Source organism: Mesoplodon densirostris, chromosome 1 (genome assembly GCF_025265405.1).
Source record: "Mesoplodon densirostris isolate mMesDen1 chromosome 1, mMesDen1 primary haplotype, whole genome shotgun sequence".
NCBI lineage: Eukaryota > Metazoa > Chordata > Mammalia > Artiodactyla > Ziphiidae > Mesoplodon > Mesoplodon densirostris.
In genome coordinates, this window is record NC_082661.1 from 107,522,961 (window position 1) to 107,539,609 (window position 16,649).

General features: G+C 52.1%; 1 protein-coding gene across 5 annotated transcripts in view; it reads right to left on the minus strand.

Moving 5' to 3' along the window:
* The window catches only part of PCGF3 (polycomb group ring finger 3), a 54,493-nt gene that overhangs the window by 24,038 nt on the left and 13,806 nt on the right, over window positions 1–16,649 (minus strand). The window contains exons 2-6 of one of the 5 annotated variants that reach the window (XM_060107448.1): window positions 14,860–14,897; window positions 14,371–14,523; window positions 11,149–11,266; window positions 9,880–9,976; window positions 9,023–9,078 (exon numbers count right to left, since the gene is read on the minus strand). In XM_060107448.1, the coding sequence (XP_059963431.1) occupies window positions 9,023–9,078; window positions 9,880–9,976; window positions 11,149–11,257 (262 nt within the window). In that variant the 5' untranslated portion in view covers window positions 11,258–11,266; window positions 14,371–14,523; window positions 14,860–14,897. Of the gene's footprint in view, window positions 1–9,022; window positions 9,079–9,879; window positions 9,977–11,148; window positions 11,267–14,370; window positions 14,545–14,859; window positions 15,010–16,649 lie in introns of all 5 variants that reach the window. The other 4 variants (XM_060107428.1, XM_060107445.1, XM_060107446.1 and 1 more) reach the window with 4 other exon arrangements.

A 16,649-nucleotide genomic window follows, 5' to 3' on the forward strand; every position in this document is an offset into this window, starting at 1 on the left:
ATAAATGCCGGCAGAGGAATGAAGGCCTGAAACGCACTGCTGGTGGTGGGAGCCCGTTCCTGTCTGTCCTTCAGGGAGGGTGGGGTCTGCAGGTAACAGCCCCCCTGATCAACGCGAAGAGGGACTCCTCACCTGACAGGTGGACAGGATGTCACTTCACACACGGGCAGACACTGCACTTGGAATGCAGTGAGGGTCTGTGGCTGCCCCGCGTCAAGCGAGTCTGTCGGCACCTTTTTCCAACAGCATCTGCTCACTTTGGGTCCCGTTTTGGTAATTCTCGAAGTACTTCAAACTTTTCCATTATTGTTTTATTTGTTATGGTCTCTGTGATCAGTGATCTTTGATGTGACTATTTTAATTGTTTTTTTTTGTTTTTTTTTGTTTTTTTTGCGGTACGCAGTCCTCTCACCGTTGTGGTCTCCCGCCGCGGAGCACAGGCTCCGGACGCACAGGCCCAGCGGCCTGGCTCACGGGCCCAGCCGCTCCGCGGCATGTGGGATCCTCCCGGACCGGGGCACGAACCCATGTCTCCTGCATTAGCAGGCGGACTCTCAACCACTGCGCCACCAGGGAAGCCCAATTGTTTTATATTTTTAATTAAAAGATGTATATTGCTTTTTAGGCATAATGCTATTGCACATTTAATAGACCACAGCATAGTGTAAACATAACTTTTTTATGTGCACTTTCGTATGATTTGTGTGATTCACTTTATTGTGACATTCGCTTTACTGCAACGGTCTGAAACTGAACCTGTGGTATTTCCAAGGTCTGCCTGTACCTGGTTTTAATTTCCATTTCTTTAATTTTCACCTATAAGAATGAAAAAGGATTGAAAAATAACAATACTTAATGTCAGATATACACAGGTGTAGAAATGTCAACTGGGATAACTTTTTAGGAAAGTACCTCAGCATATATATAAAAAATATTTAAAAACTTAACTGCTGACCCAAAAGTCTCTACTGCTAGTAATGTATCCGAAGGAAATAACCAGGTAAGAGCATAAGAAGGTAAAACCTTATTTGCAACAGTGAAGTAACAGAAACAACCTAAATGCTAAGTGTCTGACAACATGGGCTGGGCCAATCAGAAGAGCTGACTCCCGGGGCTTTGCTGGTGGCGCAGTGGTTAAGAATCCTCCTGCCAATGCAGGGGACGTGGGTTTGAGCCCTGGTCCGGGATGATTCCACATGCCGCGGAGCAACTAAGCCCGTGTGCCACAACTACTGAGCCTGCACTCTAGAGCTCACAAGCCACAACTACGGAGCCCGAGTGCCACAACTACTGAAGCCCGCACACCTAGAGCCCGTGCTCCACAACAAGAGAAGCCACTGCAATGAGAAGCCCGCACACTGCGATGAAGAGTAGCCCCCGCTTGCCACAACTAGAGGAAGCCCACACAGCAACGAAGACCCAATGCAGCCAAAAATTAAATAAATAAAATGAAATTTATTTTAAAAAAAAGAAGAGTTGACTCCCCGCCAGACTCATTCTGTCCCAGCAGACACTTCCAGACAGGGCCACAGAGCCTCAGAACCCTTCTCAACACCACACTGGAGATACCACTACCATCCACTACTGACAGCTGACATGCAAGACAAATCTAACTGATCTGCTACGCTGGGGTAAGAGAGTGGGCCATTTATTCAGTGGATACTTTGCAGCCAATAGAAAAGATGACACAGATCATATTTATGGATGCGGGGCAGCTCTACAACAAACTGTTATGAGAACATTATAGACAGAATATGACCTCATTTTGGGGTGAAAATTATGATAGTGGTATGACTAGGATGCTGTGAGTTCAGGGGAGGGAGGAAAGGCTTATGAAAAGTTAACACTGCCCTGGGGACATGTACTTCACTGCACCACAAACCTCGGGATGATCAAAACAGATGCAGAAGCAGCATCTGATGGAATCCAACATCCACCCCTGACAAACAGCAGCCGCGCCTGATGAAGGGCATGCGGGAGCCTGCAGCCGACTTCAGGCTTGCAGGTCAGAGACTGAATGCCTCCCCGGGATCAGGAACAGGAAGGATCCCACATCACAGAGTTCTAGCCCAGGGCTGGCAGACGCTGCTGTGAAGGACAGACAGTAAATATTTGGGGCTCTGTAAGCTAAACACCAAAACTGAGACATTTTATCAGTACTTACATAACAGAAGAGAGAACAGAATTTTTATTGAGGAAACTGAAATAGATATATATTCAATACAATATGTACATAGGCATACATATCGGGTGCACTGCTGCCAGTATTATTTTGAACAAACTGTTATCTATTAGATAAATGAAGAATAAGAAAATTAAGCATCTTTATTTTACCTTCACTTATTTCTTCTTTGATGCTCTTCCTTTCCTTAGTAGATCTGAGTTTCCGACCTTTATCATTTTCCTTCTTTCTAAAGAACTTCTTTTAACAACATTTCTAGAAGGCAGGTTTACTGGCAACAAATTCCCCCAATTTCTCTTTGTCTGAGAAAGTCTTTATTTCTCCTCACTTCTCGAGGATAATTTCTCAGGGTAGTGTCTGTCAGTGTGTGTCTCAGGTAGTGTCTGTCCCAGCAGACACTTCCAGACAGGGCCACAGAGCCTCAGAATCCTGGGCTGCTGGTTTTTCTCCCAACACTGTAAATACCTCACTTCACTCTTTGCTTGCATGGTTTCTAAGGAGAGGTCAGATGTAATTCTTATCTCAGTTCCCCTGTAGGTAAAGTGTACCCCTCCCCTCCAGCTTCTTTCGGGACTTTTTTATCTTTGACTTTCTGTACGTTGAAACCGACATGCCCAGGTGTAGTTATTCTGGCATTTGTCCTGCTAGGTGTTCTCTGGGCCTCCTGGATCTGTGGTTTGGTGTCTGACATTGATTTGGGGAAATTCTCAGTTAAAATGTTTCAGTATTTCTTCTGTTCTCTCTCTTCTCCTTCTGGATTTCCCATTATGTCACACCTTCATCCCACAGTCCTTAGATGTTCGGATCTTTCAGCCTTTTCTCTTTGCTTTTGGGTTTTCAGGGACTCTGTTGAGATGTCCTCTCACTCAGAGGTTCCTTCCTCAGCCATGTCCAGTCTAATCAGCCCATCAAAGGCAACCTTCATTTCTGCTGCAGGGCTCTGATCTCTAGCATTTCTTTTTGGTTCTTCCTTAGGATTTCCACCTCTCTGCTCACATTCCCCATATGTCCTGCATGCTCTCTACTTTATCCATTAGAGCCCTTAGCACATTAACCACAGTTGTCTTAAGTCCCGGTCTGATAATTCCAACATCCCTGCCATGTCTGGTTCTGATGCGTGTTCTGTCTCTTCAGATTCTGTTTTTTGCCTTTTAGTATGACTCGTAGTTTTTTTCTTGTTAGCTGGACATGATACTGGGTAAAAGGTACTGCTGTAAATAGGCCTCAGTGCTGTGGTGGTGAGGTGTCGGGGAGGGCACATCCTACAGCCTTGACCACGGTTGTCCTTGGTGAGCTTGAGCCTCTGGACTGTGAACTTCGCTTGTGCTTCTCAGGTTTCCCTCCCCACTTGGGCGGGACAAGGTGGCTGAAGTTGGGTCTTTCCTGCCCCCAGGCCAGTTTTGCTCTAATAATAGCCCAGCAGGCAAGGTTGTGGTTAACTGGGTCCCCAGAGGTCAGGTCTTCTTCAGACGTACATGGGGCTTGGGGCACTTCTTTCCCCTCCCCTGCTGGGGGAACCTGGTCGAGTTTCTGGAGACGAACCTCACAGCATCGCGAGGCCCGCTGTGACAGCCCCCGGGCAGGTCTCAACTCTTGGACTTGTCCACCAGGAGCCTCAGCGACCCCTCAGTCACAGGTCAGGCTCTCCTGCCCAGGCTCTGGTTCCTGGGCATTTCCAGTCCTGAGTCTGCGGCAGGCAGCCGTGTGCCCCCTGTGGTCAGTCCCCCATCTTGGGGGCAGCGGCTGGCCCTGCACATTCCTCTCTTACAATCTAAGAACTGCTGATTGTTCAGTGCGTTCTGCCTTTTACTTGTTGTTAGGACAAGTGGAGACTTCTAAGCTCCTTAGGTGAGGCACCAGAAACCTGAAGTCACGAAGTTAGAAACACAGTAATAATAACCGAGCATGAAATTTGCAGTGCAGGCCACTAACGAGAAGAAGGGGCAGATAACATTTGTTTAGTGGGGTAAAAAGTGAGTGCTGCTTATCATCAAAATCGACTGCTCGTGTTCATCTGTAATGAGATCTTACATATTTCACCTTGAAAATGTCTTTGCACACAGAAATACTGACCTCAGTCCAGAGCAGTCATCACTCAGAAGGCGCTGAGGGAATTCTATTAGATTCTTCTCTTGGGATATGCCTTTGTTCTGCAGACTGATCACTTCCCAGTGGAGGTCAGGTGGATGCCCCTCGACTGCACAGATATATGGATTCTGAAACACGGAAGCTGCTTCACCTGTACCAGGCCCCAGACTCCACCAGGGCCGTTTGCTGGGGCTCAGCAAACAGGTCTGCTGTGAGTCTAGGGGGCGGTCTCCGTTCCCCTTGAGCTGCCGACAGCCCGGGGCGTCTGCACGGCAGCTGGATGGGGCTTGCGATTCGAGATGTTAGTTGTTGAAAACTCCCCACATTGTAGGTTTTGCATTTCAGTATTGCTCTTCCTTATGACATTAGGCTGGATTCATCAAGAAACATTATCAGGTCTTTAACAAAAGCAAATTTCCAAAGCCATTCGGTGTGACGTTGTTAAAGGTGTTTCTTTTCATTCAGAAAAATTTCAATCTGCCCTTAGCTCAAAAAAACCCCCAAAACCAAAAAAAACACACACACCAAAAAACTACCACCGCCAAGGCATCAAAATATTGTGTGGCTGTGATAAGGGAAGTCGGGATATTCAGCTTTTAACTCTGACAAAAATTCACACAAATGATTACATCCAAAAGCACGAATGAATTCCACCGTGGACACCGCTGGTTCAGAACATACGAAAGATCCAAGTATTTTCTGCAAAGTACCTATTGGTTGATGAGTATCGTGATGAGCTTTCATTTAAAACCTAACGTTTTCACAAGTTTAGTTAATTTGTTCAACCAAGTATTTCCCTGACCCCCACAGACGTTCACCAACACGGCTGTAACACATCTCAACAGGGCCCACTTCAGGTTGTACTGAATTAGTATTTTCTCAACTTCCTGGAAAACCCTCTCTCCTGCGGTTGTGCCCCGTAGACTCTGCGCAGAGGCTCATTCGCCCATCACATCAAATGTACCCAATAAACACTGCGCAGACTCGGAGACTCCAGAGCCGAGGAAAACCACTCAAACTGCCTGTCTCGCTTCTGAGGGTTGGTGTTGCCCCTGTCAGCTCCCTGAGCGACAGTTCCCGCCGCGGCTCCTGCTCTCAAACAAGCTCACTTTCTCCGGACAGACTTCCTCAGCTGCTGCAATCAAACAACATTTAACCAACTTATCATTAGTAAGTGATTTTCCTTGCGTGACCAACAAATGAGCCAATCAGAAACTTACTCTGATTGCAGCCTTATAGGTTATTCTTATTTTTGTGAAGAAATCCTGCTGTGATGAGACATTGCATTTTAAATTTTCAATTCTCTCTAAAAGTTGCTTTCTTCTGAGTGTTTAGTCTGATGCCAACACTTTTTATTTTAACACAGATGTAGGTCACCACAAGATAAACAGGATGCTTCCCTGGCTGACAATGACAATCCAAGGACAAAACCACCCACCTGTCACCATGGCTGAAAAGCTGGACGCTTCTCCCCTTGTCTTGGTGTGGCGGGTGCTGGTAATACAGCCTCCACCACGTTTGTGCCAACGGGGCTGGTCCACCTGCTGCAGATGCTCCACCAGCCGTCGAGTGTGAGACAAACGTGCGTCCCTGAATGAGCAGGGCTGTGTTCCAGCAAACTATCCATGGATGGAGACACCTCAGTGCAAAACTTTCACGTCACAAAATATTCTTTTTCTTTTGATTTTTTCCAACTATTTAAAAACGTGGGGACTTCCCTGGTGGTCCGGTGGTTAAGAATCCGCCTTCCAATGCAGGGGACACGGGTTCGATCCGTGGTCCGGGAACTAAGATCCCACGTGCCGCAGGGAAACTAAGCCTGCGTTCCGTAACAAAGAGCCCATGCACGGCAAAACACAGCGAGGACCCAGCGCAGTGAAAAAAAAAAAAAAGAAAAAAGTGAAAAACACTCTTGGCTCAGGAGCTGCATGCGACAGGCAGGGCCAGGTCTGGTCGGCGTGGGGTTTGCCAGCTCCCGCTTCAGCAAGCGCGAAGAGGCAAGAGAAGGAAATGCAGATGCAGCTGCTTGGCGGAGCAGCCCTGCTCCAGAATAAAGCCCACAGACATATTCACCCACGTCCACAAAGTTTGTAAGAGAACATTCACTGCGCCCCTCCCCTAGGTTAAAGCAAAAGATGAGACACACATGAAGTGTCAGTCAGGAGAGGACCCTGGATGAACGGGAGGAACCCCAGCAGCCACTGTCGAGACCCTGGAGAGGAGCAGCTGCAGCCAAGCAAGGGGGTGTGACACACAAAATAGGTCACGGATAAAGTTTACAGGTAAAGATGCTGCCTCGGGGAAAACAGGCTTTTTTAAATTATAAAAACAAAAAGAAACAAGAAACAACTAAAAAACTCATTTTCCACCTAAAAGGCTTCATCTACAAGGGAACAGAAAAACACAGTCTACCGGCCATCTGCCGGATCCAGAAAGCCAAGCCACTTTTTATTTCCCAAAATTCGTGAGAGGATGGATGCCAGAAGTGAAGCCCCCTGCCAGGGGGTGGGGCAGCTCGAAGGGGCTGCAGAGTGCAGAGCAGGAGGGCATCCTCCAGACGCCACCGGGCCCCCAGGGTCACTGCTCTGTCTCAGCACCACACGTCACGGTGAAATGTGCTCTGGATTCTCTGGAGGACCAGGAAGAGGGCCCATCTGAGAAATCAGCTTTACAACGCTGGCACAAAACCAGAAAAACTGCAGACAGCCCACATTCAGAAAACAGCCCGCTGCTACGGACTTGGACACTACAGTGATCTTTTAAAGAGCAACAAAGGACTGAAAGTTTGAGAAAACAGAGGAATGGATTATTTGCCTACCCAGAAAATACCCTGGACTGAGGGCAGAGCTCAGGCTGCCTTGGGCATTAGTGTGAACTTGGGGAATTCTGGAATCTCTCCGGTTCTTCCACTTCAGGGAGGTGTTCACGGCGGTGTTCACGGCTACACGCTGCCTATGGAGAGGACGAGGGGACGCGTGCACGGGACAGACTCGGCAGGAGTCAGCAGAGTCTTACACCTGCCCTCTTCCCTCACAAGCCAAAGCTCCACTAAGAACGCGTCACTGTGCTCCCCACACGCTGACTGGTGGCCTGAGACACCACCGCCTGCAGGGGTGAGCCCAGACCCTACAGACCGGCTCCAGGGAGCCAAGGGGGCAGTGCCCGCCAGCCACAGATTGGGGAGGCTTTGAACTTCAAAAAGGACAGCAACTGCAATAACCTGAGAACAGTAAATGCTCAAAGCCATCTGATCGTGGCTGGAGTGGCTGGGAAACCAGCTCATTTTCTGTAAACAAATAAAGGAAAACTTCACACATTTGTTCTGCTGTTCTTCTGTACAGAATGGATCTCAGGAAACCAAGTCAGGGAGCGTGTCTTTATGGAGGCCTCCCCGCCATCAGTGAAGGCGGGTGATGGAATAGGGGGCGCGGTCTGGCTGCCTCTAGGCCTCATGGACTCTGCGGGGCCTGGCTGCCAGGACATCTGCGAGGGCCCCGTCTGGACGGAGTGACACTGGAAGGTGCCAGAGTCCGACGGGGCCTCTTGATCCCACCCACACACAGGAACGTGGAGACAGGAGGGGCCAAGGTGGGGGGCCCGCGTGGACCCTGACTGAGACCAACGAAACCCCGAGAGACGGGAACTCCTCACCCACTAGTACCTGATGCAATAAGGAATCAGCACTATCATCTCGGTTTACAAAGGTGCTGTAGCTCCGTGTTTTAAGAAAAATCCTTCTCTTTGGGGAACGAATGGCAATGTTTCCAGATGAAACAACAGGAAGGGTAGGGGAAGGAGGTGAACAGGTTTCATCACAAGCTGACAACTCCTGACTCTGGATCATAAATACATCGAGTTCTTTACAAGATCTTGCCTTTTGCACGCTGAAAATATCCTATAATGATTTTTAACGGTGTCAGTATTTTATTTTCCTGCATTCTTTGCCTTTCCCCAGCACTAGAAAACCCTTCAAATATCCAAATATGATTGTTTTTATCTACTCAATTTACTCAAGAAATTTACACTCTTCTTTTATGAATGAATTCTATGAACAATGAAAGAAGACTTTAACAATATCACTCCCTAGGTTGTGTCTTAAAGATCAGATGTGACGTCCACTGACCTAACTGAATAAGCCTGTGCTTGAAATTATAACCCTCTTCTGAAACACAACAGTGAGAAAACACTGCCCAGATGAATTTCTAACGTATCTTATCTTTGAAAGAAAGTTGTGCCTAGGTTTTATCAGCTGGCACTGCTTCACCAGCCACTGCCCACACTGAACAGATTTCTGAGGCCTGGGTCCCCGTCCGCCTCCCCCGCCAATCACTGCCCCTCAACAAGGGCAGGACAGTCTCAATGTTCAGAATTGCAGAAAAGTTTTAAAAAGAACAGCCGTTTCCACTTTCAGGATATTTGTACCACAGAATATTTCTTCTCAACTCTCATAGATTTGACTTTAACTACAGTTAAACTTTACTGACACAGGGTTCCTGGCTTCACCTCCAGGCGGCACAAGTGAGAGGCCACCCTGCGCCTCCTGAGCGAAGCAGGAGGTGTGAGTGATGATGGATGAAACCGGCCAGCACATGGCTCCCATCTGCCCCGGGCCCCAGGGCAGCGCCTCGGCGGAAACTGCACTGACTGGGCGGCCGGCCGAGCGAGACGTCTAAAGCCAGGACCCCGGAGAGAAAAGCCCCTCAAAGGCCGTGCTGCGGACACAGGAGTCCAGGTGGATGCTCTGACACTTACCTTCTTGGAGGCCTGGGACCAATTTGTAAACAATATCTTGCATGGTTCTGTCATGACTGGCAAAAAGAACAGAACAGGTGGGTTAGCCAGAAGCGTCAATTCTCTAATTCTTGAACGTTTCCCATTTAACAATAATAAACTCCACAATCACAAATTTGGAGTTTTGGTTGAATTTTGCTTCCAGTTTGCACTTCAGAACAAAGTCTGTGCTCTTAGTCAAAGTGACGTACGGCCGGAAGGGACCCGCTGCTGAAGTCGGGCTCTATATGCTGTGAACATTTCAAATAAGGAGGACACAGGCGAGATCCTTCGGGGACCAGCTCCCTCTGCCCCCTGGGCTTCTCAAGTCCTAACAGGTATCAGGCAGCCTGGGCTGTGCCAGACCAAAGGGAGTTTCTCACACTTTCCGGACCAGGGTCCGCGCCAAGAAATACCTTTCACACTCCCATGTACGTGAACACGTGGCGCGCGTGCACACACAGAAGCATAAAACACAGCTGGCCTCCAGCAGACACGACACCCTCCATATTTCCTACTAAAGCCACCAGCTTCTCAGAAAGCTCGTCCGACCCAAAAGAACAGGACGCTGGGCAGAACCGCTGCCACACGGCTTGACATCGGGCGGCTGGCTCCTAGGTCTTGACCTGGGAGCGGCCTCTCCCTCCCACGACACACCTCAACTCGGGGGTCAAAGTGCAGCCGGCCCCCTCCTTCAGCCCCGCCCCTCCTGGCAGGGCCCCCATCTGCCCCGGGCCCCAGGCCAGCGCCTCGGTGGAAACTGCACCGACTGGGCGGCCGGCCAAGCCGAGCGGGGCCTGAGGCGGCGCGAGGCTCGGGGCGAGGCCCGGGCTGCTTACCCGATGTACTGCAGGGGGTGGCTCTGGTGGATGACGATCCTGCACGTGGGGCACGTGTTGTTCTCCTCCAGGTACTTCACCAGGCAGCTCCGGCAGACTGCAGGGAGCACGCACGTCAGGGCAATGCACGCGCACGCCAGAGGGGCGGGGCGCGCGTCAGAGGGGACGGGAGCGCGCACGTCAGGGAGCGCATTGGAGGGGTGTCTGCTCCTCCCGGCAGGGCTCCCGGAGGCCACGACGGGACACTGGTGACAGGCCCGCCGCCCGGGTCCACCACCACGGAGGAGCGTCAGCTGCCCCTGGACAGAGCTGAGGCCCAGAAACAGGAGGGGAAACTGGAGGAGCAGCTGTGGGGGCCGCAGACGCGCCTTCACGTCCTGTCACAGGGGCTCCGCCACAGGGGCGAATAGTTACATTCTAGAAGTTAGCCTGAAAGATCACCGGATTTCTTTGTATGACAAAATTAGATAAAATTCGCTTAATATAACAAAATACTGCCAGCCAATATCTTAAAATACAATTAACTTTAAAATAAAAATTCTGTCAAAACTGGCAAATATTTTATTTTCTAAACTGAAAAATACAGGATCAAAACTCGTCAGTGTTAGAGGATTCGTTTTACTTTAGGAAGTGCCTGCCCCTCGGCATCCTGGGCCGGCCTCACAGGAGGACCCAGCTCCAGGTGAAGGCTGCAGCCTACTCGTCAGGGGCAGGGGCGGCGGGGCTTAAAGAAAGGCGCGCCCAAGGTCAGCGCCAACTAGAAGTCTAGACTTCCAAACAGGCCACTGGCCTGAGGGGCAGACGAGCAGACTCCTCTGTCTATAGAGTTTAAGGAAATCATTTGCAAACGGCAAAAATAAGCATTTCTGCCCACTAGAAAGGAATACTCTGTCATACCACACGTAACGGTTTAGCTGTTATATCGAAATACCTAAATTTTCCTGTTTTTATTTAGCTTTCTTAAGTGACATCTCTACTGAAATTACCCACAGTGTTTTAACTTCAGACAACTTTTCTCATTTATCTTCAAGATCTCCTTTATTCCAGTTGCTGTGTCCTGCTTTGTACTTGAGCTAAAAGCTTTTGGTAAAAAAAGCCAAAGTATCAAAGAGCACACAGAACATTCCGCACATACATGTGTGCACTCAGTCACTGCCCCCCCACAGCTGTCTAAGGCCACGTTCTAGACTATTCCACAATACATGTGTGCAGTCACCGCGCCCCCCCCAACCCCGGCTAAGGCCACGTTCTAGAATATTCCACACATACACGTGTGCAGACACTCGGTCACCGTGGTCGCGTCGATGAGATACCCGCTGCATAGGCGGCAGGTGATGTGGGCGTTTATGTCCCAGAGTTTAATCTTTCTGGTCAACATCTTTGGCTTCTGCAAGAAAAAAACACGTATTAACTAATACATGAAATGGTGTGATGTTTCATCAAAGGTTCGGGTTCAGCGGAAATTGAGCTACAGTCTGTGTGTCCAGGAGGAGCTCAGCGGGAGCAGGGATGAGGCCAGGTCCCCGCCCTGCAGCCCTGCTTCCACCATGAGACAGGCAATCACCCGGCCGCCCCTGGAGGACTGGATCATCCTGGCCCCAGGGCAGCACTGGGCCGCAGACATGCTGCCGCTTCTCGTTTCTCCCCCTTCCGGGCCCCCGGGCCCTCTCTTCCTGCTCAGAACCCCGCGAGGCCAGCTGGTGAGGTGGCACGAAGCAGGGGAGGTTTGTGGAGCAGTGGGCGGAGAGGCCAGGGAGCAGGTGGGCTGAGCTGAGTCTGGGTCTGGGCAGAAGAAAACGTGGTCTCTCTGGAGCTCTGGTTCCTCCATAAAGCTGACCACACGGGAGCAGCTAAGACCCCCCCACCCTGGGAAGCACAGCCCACAACACTGCATTGTAAAAGTCCAAACGTCTGTGCACTGAAGTGTGGACTTGTCGTCTCTGCCCCGGTGGGCAGGTGCCCTCCAGAGCTGTGGTGGCTCTGACTGGCTCTCCTGCCAGACTGCAGGCTCACGAGGGCAGGGTCTTGTCATCTGACCCAATACAATGCTGTGCAGCAGGGGAAACAGTCCCAAAGACACCACGTCCTACCCAAAACCTGTGTGTCACCTCACATGGCAAAAGGCCCCTGAGGCGGGAGACGGCCCTGGAAGCCCCAGCGGGACCTCGTGTCACCAGAGGGCCCTTACGAGGGAGCACGAGGCTCGGAGGAGACAGGAGAAGCTGCCTGTGGGCTGTGAACAGGGAGGGGGCTTCTAGGAGCTGGAAGGAGCCTCTCCGGGAGAAGCAGCCCTGCCCACACCTGGATTTTAGCCCCGTGAGACCCGTTCTGGAATCTGGCCTGCAGTGCTGGCAGGTCAGACACCCATGTGGCTGCAGCCACTAGATTCCTGGGGATTCCCTGCAGTACAAGTAGGAGACTTGCCGGATGGTGACACCGTGCAGGATGCAAGGAATTTTCAAGACAACCATCACCAAGAGAACTCCGCAGAGAGAGACAGAAACACGCTCCGGGAGATGGAGGGCCTCCGCATCCGCAGGGGCAGCAGGCTGGACAGTGCCGCCTCGCCCAGCAGCCACAGCGCACGTGGCGCACGGGCTCCCACGGCTCAACACTGCCGGAAGGCAGAGGGAAGGAAACGGCTGGGCGGGCGGACAAGGCTGAGCGGGACCCGGAGGGGCAGGGCCCCCTGGAGACTAAATCGTCACCTGCACTGAAACCCAGCGGAATCGACTGTCAGCGCAGACTGACGCAACCAGCAAGGCTGCCAGGCTCAGCTCACCTACAAAACGAGAGAGCCTCTAAACCAGCAAGAATGCCCTATGACTTTCATAGAGAGTAAGTTGTGAGGCAGACACTCGTGGTTCTCACCCGAGTCTCTCCTCTCCCCTCGATCACAGGCGCGAGCCGACACGTGGTCCCCGCTAGAGACACCTCTCCCTCGGCCCCTGCAGTGGGCTCTGAGTTGTCAGGAGAGACTAAAAGGGGTGGTTCTCACAGGGGCCCCACGGGCCAACCCACGGGAAACGAGCCCACATCTGCGAGGCCCACTCGCTCTGGTGTCATGGTCACCACGTGCTGTGCCAGGCCCGGCCTGACCACTCGGACCCACTAGGACTGGCTCCATGAAGAAGGGCCCCCATGCCTCGTGGAGCAGGAAGTAATGGGAAATAACCTAAAAGAAGAGAAACCCTAGTCATTCCCAACGGAAGCAAAGCAGAGACGGGAGAGCGCTGACTGGGCAACGTCCCCGCCGGACGCCGAGGCCCAGGGTGTGCCGTCCACCACCGGCCCGACCGAGCCCAGCACTGCGCCCTTGGCTCACTGGGTGCTGTTTACACACTGGACATGTTCACACACGTCACCAACCCACAGCCAGATCAAAACCAAAACCAGCTCCGAAGTCAGACAGACCGGGGGTTGGGGTCAGTGTGAACTCATGTTTAGTGGCAACCAGGCAAACAGATACAGATGTGTATGCACACGAGTGTGGACTCACCCACTCACTCCCAGCTCTGTCTGCTGGGAGGGCCCGGGAGTGACCACTCCTGGGCAGCCCTAGGACCTGGCGTGTCCATACCATGTCTGCTGTAAGGGGCCAGTGCTGCCCGGACACGCAGCCAACTCCAGGCTGGGCAAGGAGCATAGCAGGACCTGGGGCCCCACTGTGCTCAGACAGGGGACAACTACCACCACTGCTTACTACAGCAGGATAACACAGAAGCCCATGAGGCTACACAGACAGACAAGGGACACCCTTCCTCACAGAATGTGAGCTGATAAATGGAAGGAGGGCTGCAAGGCCACCACCCAAGGACAACTGCAGTGACCCCTCGCTTAGGAATCCTCGGTGGGTGGTCGGCAGCAGCGAGACTTCGCCAAGGAAGTGAAGGTTCATAAAGGCTCCAAGCGTCTCCCCACCAAACACTCGTCAGCCCCAAGGGAGGGTGGGACCCTCGGGGGAAAAACCCCTAGAGGTCCCCGACTGGGTGACCAGGTGACGACCAGGTGACACCCAGGTGAGGACTGGCCAGCCATCACATGGAGAAGGACACAGCACCCCTGGCAGGACTCCTGCCAGAGGGTCCCCCACCCCAAGTCCCCAGGGGAGAGGTCACGCTGCAATGCCATCGGGGTCGTAAAAGCTAAGGCCAGACAGGGGGCCAGGCTGTCCAGGCGCAGCGCCCGCCAAGGGGCCTGGGCAGCCAGCTCTGCCCACACGGGGCCTCCATGCTGGCCTCAGGCGCACAAGCAGCTACCGTCGTGAGGGGCCAACGCTCATGGTCACCACCGCCGCGGCATGGTCCCCAGGCCGCCCTGCACAGCATCCGACACCCAACACCAGACACCAGGTGGGCACTCATCCGGACAGAGAAGGATGGCGGCTCGAGGCTCTGGGTCCAGTGCTCCCCCACCAACTGCGGGGCCCAGGCGGCAGCTGGGACACTTCCTGGGACGGCAGACCCGCCCAGGGAAGGCCGCATCTCCCACCTCCTCGCGAGGCCGTCTGTCCCCTCCTGCTGCCTCTGCATCGGACGCTTCCGGCTACGGGTGCGACGCGGTCACTCCTCGTTCGCCGTGCCCTCCGCGCTCTGGCTTGTCACGTCTGTGCCTGCCTTGTGTCTCTCGCTGTCTTTCCATTTTCTAGCACAGAAACGGCACCTGCTATTCAATTTCATGTCATTTATGTGACGCACACAGCCCTGTAATTACAATCTTGCTAGAAGTTTTAGATGAGTCCCATGTAGCAAACAGTGGAACAGAGTTGATCAGAAATGTTAATCAAGAGAAAACTTGAATATATATAAATAATTGTGCCCTAATCTGCTCTGGAGCTGTCACACACTAAATTTTAAAGGAGTTACAAGGCACTGACTTTTTCTATGGCTACAACAGACTCCTAAGGTGTAATTCAAGGTAAATTTAATCAATTCACATGCACTGAAAGAAGAGGAAGATCAAAGTTTACACTGCATTTACCTGTACACACAGCCGGATCCTCCGCTACATTTTGAAGCCTGTGGAGACACACGGGAGGAGGCGTCACCCACACGTGCCGTCCACACAGAGCCTGGCTCGCTGGACCAGCAGCTTCGGCTGCTCAGGTAAACAGGTCTCTTCCTTTACCTGCTTAAAACAACCAAAAGAAAAACAAGCCTGGCTGACAGTAAGGCACAGACCACGGAGACATGGGCAGGTCTTGGTGGCAGCCTGAGGCCCAGGGGCTGCTGGGAAGTGGGGGCATGCAGGGGCTGCACCACGTGCTTTGGGGACCAAGAAGGCAAGACAAGGGCCCAGGAAAGCTCCTGGGGAGGCAGTGGGCTTCAGGGTGACCTAGTGGGAGGCTGGGCCTCAGGGATGCCAGGGAGAGCGAACCGTGTTATTTAATTTCTGTGATGCTTTTCGCATCTCACGCCTTGTGAAGGTGTCCCCCGGGCCTCTCACTCAGTGACCCGAAACGAGGACACCCACAGGCTCGAGCCGGGCTCTGGGCCACCACGGACAACAGACAAACCAACGCGTGGGGATGCAGCAGGCCCATGCAGGCTTGCATGGGGCCTTGGGGCCTCAGCCAGGTGAGCACAGGCAAGCACAGGTGAGGGGCTAGGATGAGCAGCAGGCCAACCAAGGGGCAGCGGAAGGGCGGCACTGAATCAGTAGCACAAGGCCCCTGGAAGGACCTGGACTCAACTCGGGGCAACGGGAGTTGCGGGACCAGAGAGCCGCCAGTTGCTCTCAGAGGTCTGAGGGGTGGGGTGGCTGGGCGTCCAGAACCTCGGTGGACGCCCCCCTCGTCTGCCCATGCTCCCTCTCCTCATGGAAGCCCAAGGTCTCCCCACACATCAGGGGGGGAAGGGGGCAGGGCCCGGGGGCTGCTCCCTTCTGAAAAGCAGGGGTGGAAAGCGCCAGGGCCCCGAAACCATGAGAGGCACCTGTAGCTTAACAACAGTGGTTAAATGCCACCTGGGGACAAGGGGCCTGACACTCAAGTGATTCATATCACACCCAACTTATATCACTTTTACTCTCCAAGTTTTCCCATAACTGCATGCTTTAGTAACTAGTCTTTAAAGCTCAATTAACTTTTACAAGAAAAAGGAAGAAAGGGAGGAAGTGGGTCAGTTATTCAGGGAGGTTAAAAGGCACTTACAAGAGAACAAAGAGGAGACCTGGACGTGGCTGTGGACCAGAACCCCTGTGAGGGTGGAAACCGCTCCACCTGCCATCCACACAGCGGCCCCCGAGCCCTTGAACTCTGGCCAAGTCTGAACGCAGCACCTCAGCGTACTCAGTTTGATTTAATCTCGGTGTGGCCAGCTACACAGTTATAGATGCTTGACGTGAGTTCTTAGACATCAGTGAACAAAAAAGACACAGATCCCTAGAGCCCACATTCTCATGGAGGAAGACAGACAATAAGTAATAAATGCCACGAACAGGTACATTACTTAGATGTTAAAGGTGACAAACACGACAAACCAGAGCAGGGAAAGGGGGTCGGGAGAACAGGGTGGTTGGGAACATTTCACTGAGAAGGTGACATCTGAGTAATAATATAACATTATGAACAACTTTATGTCAATCGAGTTGAAAGTTCATAAGAACTTGATAAATTCCTAGAAAAATAACTCAGCAGAATTGAGGCATGTGGAAACAGAACCTGCAGAGTTAGTTCTCAAGAAGCCGACCCAGGCCGGTTCCACCAAACCTGTGGGAGCCCCCCTCCCACACAGACTCACCCAGAGGATCCAGGAGACAGTGTTTCCCGC